This window comes from Orycteropus afer, unplaced genomic scaffold (genome assembly GCF_000298275.1).
Source record: "Orycteropus afer afer isolate SDZICR_OR568_19922 unplaced genomic scaffold, OryAfe1.0 scaffold00433, whole genome shotgun sequence".
Classification (NCBI taxonomy): Eukaryota; Metazoa; Chordata; class Mammalia; order Tubulidentata; family Orycteropodidae; genus Orycteropus; species Orycteropus afer.
This window is the reverse complement of record NW_006922020.1, coordinates 391,627-402,975: the sequence shown is the minus strand read 5'-3', so window position 1 is coordinate 402,975 and position 11,349 is coordinate 391,627. Positions and strand designations below refer to the sequence as shown.

Genomic DNA, 11,349 nt, shown 5'->3' with positions numbered 1-11,349 from the left:
GTGGGTTGGTGCTGGGTGGGGAGCACCAAGAATGCCACACCCCATCTTCTTTCCTTAAAGTCCCTAGGCAGGCAAGGAAGGGCCCTCATTTCTGCCCAAGTCCCCTTCCCTCCACCCCACCCCTCAACAGGGCAAGTTAATCGTGGCTCCTCTGCTCCTGTCCTGCCTGGGGACTCACAGTCCCAGGAAGCTGGGAGATTGGGACCTAGGTGCCCGGGGGGACTCGGCGGCCCACCACCTCTGACCCCTGCCCTCTGCCCTTCCCGGGCCCAGGAGGCACCATGTGGCTATGTCCACTGGGGCTGCTGCTGTTGTCGCTGCTGCCTGCCAGCGAGGTGGCCCTGGGCAGCCGGCGGGGTCGTGGGCGCCGGGAGCTAGCACCGGGGCTGCACCTGCGGGGCATCCGGGATGCAGGCGGCCGGTACTGCCAGAAGCAGGACCTGTGCTGCCGCGGCCGCGCGGACGACTGCACCCTGCCCTACCTGGGCACTACCTGTTACTGTGACCTCTTCTGCAACCGCACCGTCTCCGACTGCTGCCCTGACTTCTGGGACTTCTGCCTCGGCGTGCCACCCCCTTTTCCCCCCATCCAAGGTGGGCACCAAGATGGCCAGGAGGGAGGGTCGCTTTGTCAATCCCTGACTCAGACAAGTTCAGGAGCAAGGCTGATTGATACACTGACATTTCTAGGAAAGGCTTAAAATCAGGAAATGAGACCCCTGCCCCATTCCCTGATTCTCCAGTCCGACTTGAATCTCTCCAGCAAGGCTGGGAGAAAGAAGATTCTTTGGGCAGTGGGGTTCTAAGCTGGCCCAGGGGAAAGGCAGCCTGGTGCCCTTTCTCCCAGTCTTATCTCCATTCCGGACATAGAAGGTGCTGGCTCCGCCTGCTGACTCACCATCAGGCTGATAAAGCACACAAGGTTAGTCAGGGCCATTTAAGCCAGTCCTCTGCCTTTGCTCAGGTTCTCTGCGCCTGAGACTGCTGGTCACTACCTGGGAGGTGGGTCACATCTTTTCATCCCTCCAGCCCTCTCCACTATTCGCATGCACTTGCCTCTGTCCAATAGGAGAATCATTTGAATTCTTTCCCACAACCCCACGGGTCTTTGGGCTGGGAGACTACACCCCTAGGTTATCATCCCAAAGTGCTGTGTTACTTTAGGGGAGTCACTTACCTTCTCTGGGCCTCCACTTCCTCATGCTTCTCACACTCCCCATCTTCAAACTCATTTAAATGGCAAAGGAACCCAGGAATATTGTGCTTATTATCCAACTAAACCAAGAGGGATCCAAGTTAGTGTCACTGACGAGCTTCCCAAGTAGCAGTTGGTGTTACAAGAGATGGCTCAAGCTATAGTTAGGCTTTAGTTTCAGTGATGGTTGGCTGGGATCAACAGGAGGTGTGTGTGACTAAGGTGACCTTAGAAGGTGGCCAATGAGGTGCAGGGAGGAGTCGGGATACCTGACCGTTGGAGGACCTGGCCATCCACTCTTCTCTTCCCCACCAGGATGTGTGCATGGAGATCGTGTGTATCCAACCTTGGGAACCTACTGGGACAACTGTAACCGTTGGTGAGTGTTTGGGGTATGGAGGGGGCTTACCTGGTGGGCCTGTGGCCCACAGGCTTGGTTCAAGTCTATTTCTTGGTTCGATTCTCTCTGCCAGTCACTCACTTAGGGCAAGTCCTTTCACTTCTCTGAGCCTCAGTTTCCTCATCTGTAACATGAGAATTTCAATACTGACCGTATCAACTTGTGTAACAACATTCCCCAGGAGTGGTCAGCCGTGGATGCCTGGCCCTAGGTGCTATCCCTGAGCTGGGAGTCATTCCCTGCCCCTCCCAACTGTTCCTGCTGTCACAGGAGAGCCCAGGAGGGAGGCGCCAAGGAGGAAACCTCTGTCGGAGGCATCCACTGCCCTGGGCCGGATGAAGGTCAGGGATGGCTGAGCTGGCGGCTGGCCAGTCTACAAGCAGGGCCTTCCCTGGAATGTGGGCCTTCCTCCCTCCCCTCTGAGGCCAGGCCAGGCCCAACAAGCGGAGGAAGGGTCCAAAGAGCCCCCTGATCCCAACCCCAACTCAACTAGGGGGCTGAAATGGAAAGTGGAGAAAAGGTGCATAGGAAGCCTTGAATGCCATCATGGAAATACTGGAGCCCCTGAACTCTCCCACCCCGTTCCCTGAGAGGCCCCAGGGAGAAGGGAACTTTTGGAATGGAATGTGCATAAGCTGTTTCCATTGCCTCACTGGGACAGGGGTGCCTGGGTCACAGTGAGAGTGGGGACTAGTGCGTTTCAGCGTGTGTCTGGGTGAGAGAATGTGTTTGCATGTTTGTATAGTGTGAGTGCGTGTGAACTGTGAGTGCAAGTTCAGAAAGACAGAAGGGGCCTGCATCACTCTGCTGGTCCTGATAGCCTCTGGACACCGAATGGTTAACACCCCACTCCCACTTCTGTCCCTGGGCCTGGCCTCAGAGGCCCCCTCTGGAATGCTAGGACCTGCTGCCACCAGCCCTGTCTAAACCTGCTTGGGCAGCCCTGGGGCAAAGGAGAAAGCAGCAAAGAACTGACCGGCCTATTGCCCCACCAGGGCAGCGCGGTATGGCTGTGTCCCTTCATGTTTACGCCTGAGTGAGGGTGTGGAAGAGTGTCTGTGGGTCCCCAAGGGTGTGTGGGCCCCCAGGGATGCTGAAGAGGAGCTGCTGCCTGAATGCAGAGGGGGAAGAGAGGACAAGGAGAGACCTCCCTCCCCCGCAGACAGACTCCTCCAGCCCTCCCTGAAAATGCTCCGCCTGCTCCTAGGATGGAGAGCCCAGCCATTCTGGGTCTTAGTTCCCCTTGAGGCTCCTTAAAAGGCAACAGTGGAGGCGGGAGCCCCGGACAGGCTTGGAAAGAGGCAATTTAGCATCTTGTAATAGCAGAGTTATGAGCTCATAAAAGTATCACAAAATTCCTAGAATTCAACTGTTCAGTCAACAGCTATTTATTGAAGACCTACTATGTTCTGGGTCCAGGACAGCCAGAACAAGACAGACACAGTCCTTGATCTACTGGAGCTTCTGATGGCGTAGTGCCTAAGGCATTTGACTGCTAACCAGAGGGCTGGCGGTTCAAACCCACCAGCTCCTCCTCAGAAGGAAGGTTGGGCAATCTACTTCTGTAATGATACTGCCTTGGAAACTCAAGGAGGGGTCGCTATGAGTCGGGACTGACTTGACAGCAGTGAATTTGGTTAGTCTAATGGGGAAGCACATAAAAGAACAACTACACTCACAAATAAACATTTAATCACAACTTGTCATTGCCATGAGTTGAAATCAACTCAACAGCAACTGGTAATACAGCCAAGAAAGCCTTATGGAGCAGCTCTACTCTGTAACACAAGGGGTTGCCGTGAGTCGGAAACAACTTGAAGGAGAAAGAGAGGATAATGGGGGAATCTTAGTTTAGAGTAGGGAGGGGGCCAGGGAAGGCTTCTCTGAGGAAGGGACATGTGTGCTAACCCCAGGGAGATGAAGGGAAGAGAAGAGAAGCACAGGCAGAGGGGACATTGAGTGGGGCAGCCGGGAAGTGGGACTGAGAGGGAGGGAGAGGCCCTGGGGGAGGTCCTGGGCCACACTCCAGGGGCCACGTAAGCTATGCCAAGGAGTTTGTCTTCTGTCCTTTGTGTCGTGGGAAGCAACTGAGGGAGCACACGATCTGATTTGTATGTTCCAAGATCTCTCTGGCTTCAGGGTAGGTAGGGAATGGATTGCAGGGGGTATCAGTGGGAGTTAGGAGGCCATCACTGTGTTCCAGGTGAGAAGTGACAGGGGCAGCAGTGGAGAGGTGAGAGGTAGGTGGATTCCAGAGTCTTCCACGCTGTGCCACCCATAGGACATGCTGATGGGCTGAGTATCTGCGGGTAGAGAAGTGGTGAACACCATGGACCACTCTGAATTTTGGTGGACAAGGTGCTGTTTGCTCAGCTAAGGAATGTTGGAGAAGGAGTAGGTTTTGGGGAAGGCAGTTTTGGCCATTCTAAGTTTGCCTTTCACATACCCAGAGGACCTATCAGGAAGCCAGTTGGACAGAAGTCTGAAACTCAAGAGAGAGGGAGGGGCTAGGGGTTCCTGTGATGAGAACAATAATAATAGGTAATCCTGGAGCCCTTAAACTGGACTGGGCCCTGTGCTGCATGCGTTACAAGCCTCGCTTCATTTCATCTGTGGATTGTGGTAGTCTTCCCCTTGCCATCAAGTTGATTCCAATTCATAGCGACCCTACAGGACAGGGGAGCTCTGGTAGCATAGTGCCTAAGGCACTTGACTGCTAACCAGAAGTCTGGCAGTTCAAACCCACCAGCCACTCCTCAGAAGGAAGATGGGGCAATCTACTTCCATAATGATACCCAAGGAGGGGTCACTATGAGTCAGGTCCGACTCGACAGCATACAACAACAACTACAGGACAGTGTTTATGGAACAGTAATCTTTATGGAAGCAGACTGCTGCATCTTTCTCATGTGGAGCGGCTGGTGGGTTCAAATGGCCAATCTTTTGCTTAGCAGTCAAGCACCTTAACCACTGTACTACCAGGGCTCCTTTTGGTACTCTTACTATCCTCATTTTATAGAGGAGGACATCAAGGCAGAGGGAGTCTAAATAACTTGCCTGGGTTCGCACTACTTGACAGCTAGTACTGGAACCCAGAATTTTAATTCCAGTACTCATGATCATCATCATTTCACTACATTCCCTCAATAATTCATTCTTCCAACAAATATTTGCTGGGTGCCTATTATGTGCTAAGGAGCTCTGATGGCGTAGTGCCTAAGGCACTTGACTGCTAACCAGAAGACTGGCGGTTCAAACCCACCAGCCACTCCTAGATGGAAGACAGGGCAATCTACTTCCGTAGTGATACTGCCTCGGAAACCCAAGGAGGGGTCGCTATGAGTCGGGTGCGACTCGATAGCACATAACAACATTATGTGCTAGGATTACCTGGCTAGTACAGCTGGCTAAATCACTCAGCTGCTAACTGAAAGGTCAAGGTTCAAGTCCACCAGAGGCAACTGGGGAGAAAGGCCTGAGAATCTGTTTGCTAAAAGTCAGCCATTGGAAACCCTATGGAGCAAAATTTTACTCTGACACACATAGGATCGCTGTGTAAGCATCAACAGCAACTTTTCTTTTTTTCACTATGTTTACATTCTGTTTAGGACTGGTGCAGTATTTAAGCACTACGCTGCTAAACCAAAAGGTTGGTCGTTCAGACCCACCAGGGGCTCCACAGCAGCCTATTTCTGCAAAGATTGTCACTGCCTTGGAAACCCTATGGGGAAGTTCTACTTTGCAGTTGTTGTTTGTTTGTTTGGGGTCGGTTCTGTTTTCCTAGAACTTGAATACACCAAGAAATACCTGTCCTCAAGAAACTTAGAGTCTGTGGGGAAACATGAGCTCTGGTAGCATAGTGGCTAAAGCACTTGACTGCTAACCAGAAGGCTGGTGGTTCAAACCCACCAGCCACTCCTCGGAAAGAAGGTTGGGCAATCCTCCTTCCGTAGTGATACTGCCTCGGAAACCCAAGGAGGGGTCGCTATGAGTCGGGGCCGACTCGACGGCACATAACAACAACAACAACAACAATGGTGCCTTCTGAAGCACAATATAGTATGTCAGATAGTGATTCATGCTAAAGAGAAAAATAAAACAGGGAAGGGAAATAGGAAGTGTGGGGAGGTCAAAGTTTATGATGGGGCAGGTCTCTCTGAGAAAATGGCATGTGAAAGAGTAAGAGTGAGCCATGGGGAGATGGGAGGAAGAGCAGCTCAAAGGCCTGGGGCAGGATCACGGCTGGTGGGTCAGAGAAAGGACATGAGGCCAACGTGAAGCTGTTGGGAGCCGAGACTAGGAGGAGGAGGACCAGTCAGAAAGGAAGTAGAATGCAGAGCCTTGTCCATCAGGGTAAGGACTTTGGCTCTCACTCTGTGACTCTGGTAGCATAGTGGCTAAAGCACTTGACTGCTAACCAGAAGGCTGGCGGTTCAAACCCACCAGCCACTCCTCAGAAGGAAGGTTGGGCAATCCTACTTCCGTAGTGATACTGCCTCAGAAACCCAAGGAGGGGTCGCTATGAGTCAGGGCCGACTCGACGACACATGACAACAACAACTGCGATGCAAAGCCAATGGAGATTCAGGGCAGAGGAGTGAGGCGATATGACTTAGGTTTAACAGGGTCACTCTGCGTTAAAAATACAGTGAAGAGGGCGGGGGCCAGCACAGAAGCAGAGAAGAGTGAGGAAGCTCCAGCAGTAATCTGGGGTAAAGGTAGTCGTCAGACCACGGCTGCAGGAAGGGTTTGAGACGTGGCAGAGCCAATGGGGATTTGCCGATGAATAGGATCAGCACGTGAGAGAAAGACAGGAGTCCCAGATTTTTGCCTAAGCTCCAGGAAGGATGGAGTTGCCATTTTCAGAGGCTGTGAGAGAAACAGCCTTGCGAGGGAGGGAGAAAAGGAATTCAGTTTGGGGTGTGTCAAGTCAGACACCAAGTGGCAATGCTGAGTATAAGATCCTTGGATCCAGAGTTCAGGTAGAGATCAGGCTGCAGGTGGAAATTCGAGAACTCAGCATGCAGGTGACATTTAAAGCCACAAGGCTGCATGGGATCATCTAGGGATTCTCCCATAGATACTGGTCCACAATCCCAGGCCCATGTTGACCTCTGAGGCCTCTTCCCTTCAGAGGGTCCCAAACCCCTACTCATTCCTTCCTTGCCTCCTTCTCTTACCAGCACCTGCCTGGAGAAAGGACAGTGGGAGTGTGACCAGGAGCCATGCCTGGTGGACCAAGACATGATCAATGCCATCAACCAGGGCAACTACGGGTGAGAGAGCCCTGGAAATACTCAAGCATTTCTTGTGCACACACACTCTCTCTCTCTCTCTGCCCAAGTTGCATGTGCTAGCACATACCTACACTGAGATTTGATTAATGAGTCCCTGGGTGGTGCAGACAGTTGTACACTCAGCTACTAGCCTTAACATTGGTCATTAGAATACACCCAGTGAGGCCACAGCACTATGCTTCGGAAAGGTCATAGCCATGAAAACCTTATGGGGCAGTTCTTACATACATGGGGTTGCCGTGAGTTGGTACTGACTTGATGGCAACCTGTTTGGTTACGCTTAGCCAGCGTGCATCTCTCCCACCCATGTGCATGTATCCCCAAGATCTCCTAGCCCTGCCAGGTCTGGGACCCTCTGCCATCCTCTCCCCTTCAGGTGGCAGGCTGGGAACCACAGTGTCTTCTGGGGCATGACCCTGGATGCGGGCATTCGACACCGCCTGGGCACCATCCGCCCGTCTTCCTCTGTCATGAACATGAACGAGATTCACGTGAGTCCACCCTTCCCCACAAGGCTGCCATCTCCCCATGACCTAGGACCTCAGGGACCCTAGAACCCTGGACCCTGGACCTGTCTGCCACCAACAGGCTGTGTGTCCCTGAGCAAGACACATTCTTTCTCTGGGCGTTCATTTCCTGCATATAAGAAGATGTGCTGCAGCGGAAGAACTGATGCTTAGATGCTGAATATTATGACTTCAGCATCAGTCTCTCCCTGGCTTCCCCAGCCTGGGAAAAATGCTGTTGGTCCCAGAATGGCTGGGTCAGAGTCCAAGAGGACAGAGGTCATCTTGGTATTTTGGGAAGGGAGGGACAGACACTCCTCCATTTCTGGCCAGAGCAGGAATTCTCGGAAACAAATGCCGACTCAGCGGAACCCCAGGGGAGGAGGGGGCTTCTAGAACACTCTGGAGGGAGAAATGGAACAGACTCTCACCAGCCAAAGGGTAGGGAAGGGGGCTTCAGCAGGATGAGCCTGGGACACATGCAGGAGGCTCTTCTGTCCATCAGGGTCAGGCAGGGAGGAGGTGGGGATGCCGGGAGTGGGCCTTTCCTACAGAGAGACCTCAGCCCAAGGCTGGGGTGACTGGACCCTGCCCTGCCCTGCCCTGCCCTTACTCCCCTGGGCCTCTGGCTATTTTCTGCCTCCTGCTGTTTGCCTTGGCAGCCTGCCTAGTCACGAGACTCTGTTGCTTCTTCCCTCCCCTGCCCTTTGGGGCCTCGGCCTGAAGCCCAAGGTCCTGGTGGGAAGAAGGATGTAGCAGATCAAAAGGGGCAGAGGTGGAAAGAGGCAAGGGTTGACAGTAGAAGGACTGGGTGACCCTGGCCTGGCTACTTCGCTGTTCTTAGCCTCAGCTGCCACATCTGTAAATGGGTGTAGTCATCCTCCACCTGGCACTTGGAGGCACTAGATGGTGCTTGGTTCTTCCACTCAAAACAAAGTTGAAAGTAGCTGCATCCCCTCAGCAGCAGGAGGACTCAATATCAAAATGAAGAAGTCCCTGGGCTCTTGGTAGTCCTCCAACACCAAAGGCCCCTGCGGGGAAGGCCAGGGCAGAAGCGGAGGCAGATGGAGTGATCTTTGCTTTGCAGACAGTGCTGGGCCCAGGGGAGGTATTGCCTATAGCCTTTGAAGCCTCCAAGAAGTGGCCCAACCTGATCCATGATCCACTAGACCAAGGGGACTGTGCAGGCTCTTGGGCCTTCTCCACAGCAGGTATGCTCAGGGGCAGGGGCTGGCAAGGTGGGAAAGGAGGGCCATGCATGGCCTGAGCCCCCTGACAGCTCCTCTGCTTCCCCCACCAGCTGTGGCATCTGATCGCGTCTCAATCCATTCTCTGGGGCACATGACACCCATCCTGTCACCCCAGAACCTGCTGTCTTGTGACACTCACAACCAGAAGGGCTGCCGTGGTGGACGTCTCGATGGTGCCTGGTGGTTCCTGCGACGTCGAGGGTGAGCAACCAGGGGTGTGGATTGGGCAGGATGTCTCAGCCTGGGACCCTCAGAACCCTGTAAGCAGGACCCGGGCTATGTTGCACTGTGCTCACTCTGCGCTTGCTCCCTCCTGCTGCCCCTCCAGGGTTGTATCTGACCACTGCTACCCATTCTCAGGCCAGGAGCGGGACAAGGTGGGCCCCGCACCCCGCTGCATGATGCACAGCCGGGCCATGGGTCGGGGCAAGCGCCAGGCCACTTCACGCTGCCCCAACAGCCATGTTCATGGCAATGACATCTACCAGGTCACTCCTGTCTACCGCCTAGGTACCAATGTAAGTCTGCACTTGGGTGAGGGGTCAGAGGCAGGAAAGTGATGAGGGTCAGCCATTGGTCCCTGAAGAAACCTGTTTCCCCCGCCTTCCCTCATCCTCTAGGAAAAGGAGATCATGAAGGAGCTGATGGAGAACGGCCCTGTCCAAGGTGAATACCTCACCCCTGTCCCCTGGTTCTAGAAGCTTGTGTCTGCTTGAGTCTGGGCACAGCAGGCACAGTGGCCTATATAGTGTTGAGCAGCAAGTCCAGTGGGATCAGGAGTAGGGAAGGGCCATGTCCCCTCCCCATGGGCTGCATCTGGAGAAGGCAGTTAGAATATTAATACCAAGAGACTCTGGGGCTGGGCATGCATCCTAGTCTTTAGTGCCTGCACTGATGGGCAGGGCGGGCTCCCATTTTGACCTCTGCCCACAGCGCTCATGGAGGTGCACGAGGACTTTTTCCTGTACCAGAGCGGCATATACAGCCACACGCCAGTGAGCCAAGGGCGGCCAGAGCGATACCGCAGGCATGGGACCCACTCAGTCAAGATCACAGGGTAAGAGCTTTGGTGGGCAGAGGTGGCTTGGAGGCAGTAGGGGGTGCATGGGGCCTGACTCCTTATAATGTCTCTGCAAAGCCAGGGCTGCTGTCCCATTTCAAAGAGGATGAAACTGACTCAGAAAGAAAGAGGGACTTGCCCTGGACCACACTGAGAGTTGAGAACCTTCAGAGTTTTTCTAGGAACTATCTCTTCTTTACACCCCAAAATCCTACTGCTATTGGGTCAATTCTGACCCGTGGCAACCCTATAAGAAGGACAAATTATAAATGCCCCATAGAGTTTCCAAGGCTGGAATCTTCATGGAAACAGACTGCCTCATCTTTCTGTCATAGAGCTGCTGGTGGTTTCAACTGCCTACATTTTGGTTAGCAGCTGAGCACTTCAACCACATGCCACTAAGGCTCCTCTTCTTTACACACTGGGATCAAAATAAGTCCCATTAAATACATACAAGGGTTCAATGGAAGCTTAACTTCTCCCCATGTCAGCACTTGTCCCGACACACCTGACTCTGAGTGTGACCTCACCCAGCCTTCAGTTCCCCTATCTGGCATGATGGGAGGAACTAATTGATTTCAGTTGTCCAACCAATTAAATGTTCTTTTCAGTGAGAGTTTGAAGCCTCTAAGTTACCCACACTCCTCAAGTCTCCTCATTTTGGTCCCTGGCACCCACCCCTCCCTGGCTTCCCAAGTCAGGATGGAGGGCAGGGAGGTGAAGGACAGGCAAATGTCTTCGGTCCCAGAGATCTAGTTTCCAGGGTGTGGGTTCCTGGAGGACCCAAGCCGGAGTCTTGGGGCTTGGCTTCTGCCAAGACCCTCCAGCTGCCTTCCCCCAACTGGGCTTCGGAGAACCCACTACAATTGTGGAGATGGAGCGAGAAGCAGAGAGGGACAGAGAATTGCGTAGAATTTCAGGGTCTTACGGAAATTACCAAAGGCAGCAAGGGCCGGGAGGGGTAGGCCGCCACCGTGAGAGCAGTATATCGGCTCCTTTCTCCTTCCCTGCTCCCCCTACAGGTGGGGAGAGGAGACTCTGCCTGATGGAAGGACGCTCAAATACTGGGTAAGTCACTCAGCTGCGCGCCCTGAACCGCTGTTTTCTTTCTCCTGCCCCTTCACCCTCTTGCCATTCTTCTCATGTCCTTTCCTCATCCTCAGACGGCAGCAAACTCTTGGGGCCCAGCCTGGGGCGAAAAAGGCCACTTCCGCATTGTGCGCGGCACCAACGAGTGCGACATTGAGAGCTTCGTGCTCGGCGCCTGGGGCCGCGTGGGCATGGAGGACATGGGGCATCACTAAGGGTACGCCAGGCCAGGCTTGGAGTCCCAGTCGTGGGGCCGCCGGTGGAAGAGTGACCCGTGGGGCCATGGCCCCCACCCCGCGCTACGAAGCTGCCAGCGCAGGCAGGCGCCACGGGCCTAAACCCTAATCCCGGGCCCACAGGTTCCGCTGACGCAGCGCCCAGCCTGGGAAGGGGGGCAGGCAAGGCTGGTGGAGCCCCCCGCCCCTCCTCGACCTCCCAGCGGGGACGGAACAAGGCCTGACCTGGGGACAGCGGGTCCTGCAGATCCAAAGTCCCAGGCACCCCCACCCAAGACCACTTAAACCAGGACACCTGGGAGTCTCCAGCCCCACT

General features: G+C 54.1%; 1 protein-coding gene across 1 annotated transcript; it reads left to right on the top strand.

Annotated features, from left to right (window-relative positions):
- The first annotated feature begins 281 nt into the window (after positions 1 to 281).
- On the top strand, positions 282 to 11,012 carry TINAGL1 (tubulointerstitial nephritis antigen like 1). Its single transcript, XM_007954126.2, has 11 exons — positions 282 to 594; positions 1,511 to 1,574; positions 6,779 to 6,871; positions 7,269 to 7,383; positions 8,486 to 8,609; positions 8,699 to 8,849; positions 8,977 to 9,166; positions 9,269 to 9,314; positions 9,582 to 9,705; positions 10,731 to 10,776; positions 10,872 to 11,012. Exons 1-11 carry the CDS (start codon positions 282 to 284, stop codon positions 11,010 to 11,012), a joined length of 1,407 nt encoding a protein of 468 aa, XP_007952317.1.
- The last annotated feature ends 337 nt before the right edge of the window (positions 11,013 to 11,349 follow it).

Coding starts and splice junctions, on each gene's coding strand:
- TINAGL1 (XM_007954126.2), top strand. CDS start 282: ATGTGGCTATGTCCACTGGGGCTGCTGCTGTTGTCGCTGCTGCCTGCC. Junction 1,575..6,778: donor TGGGACAACTGTAACCGTTG/GTGAGTGTTTGG, acceptor TTCTCTTACCAG/CACCTGCCTGGAGAAAGGAC. Junction 7,384..8,485: donor TGAACATGAACGAGATTCAC/GTGAGTCCACCC, acceptor TTTGCTTTGCAG/ACAGTGCTGGGCCCAGGGGA.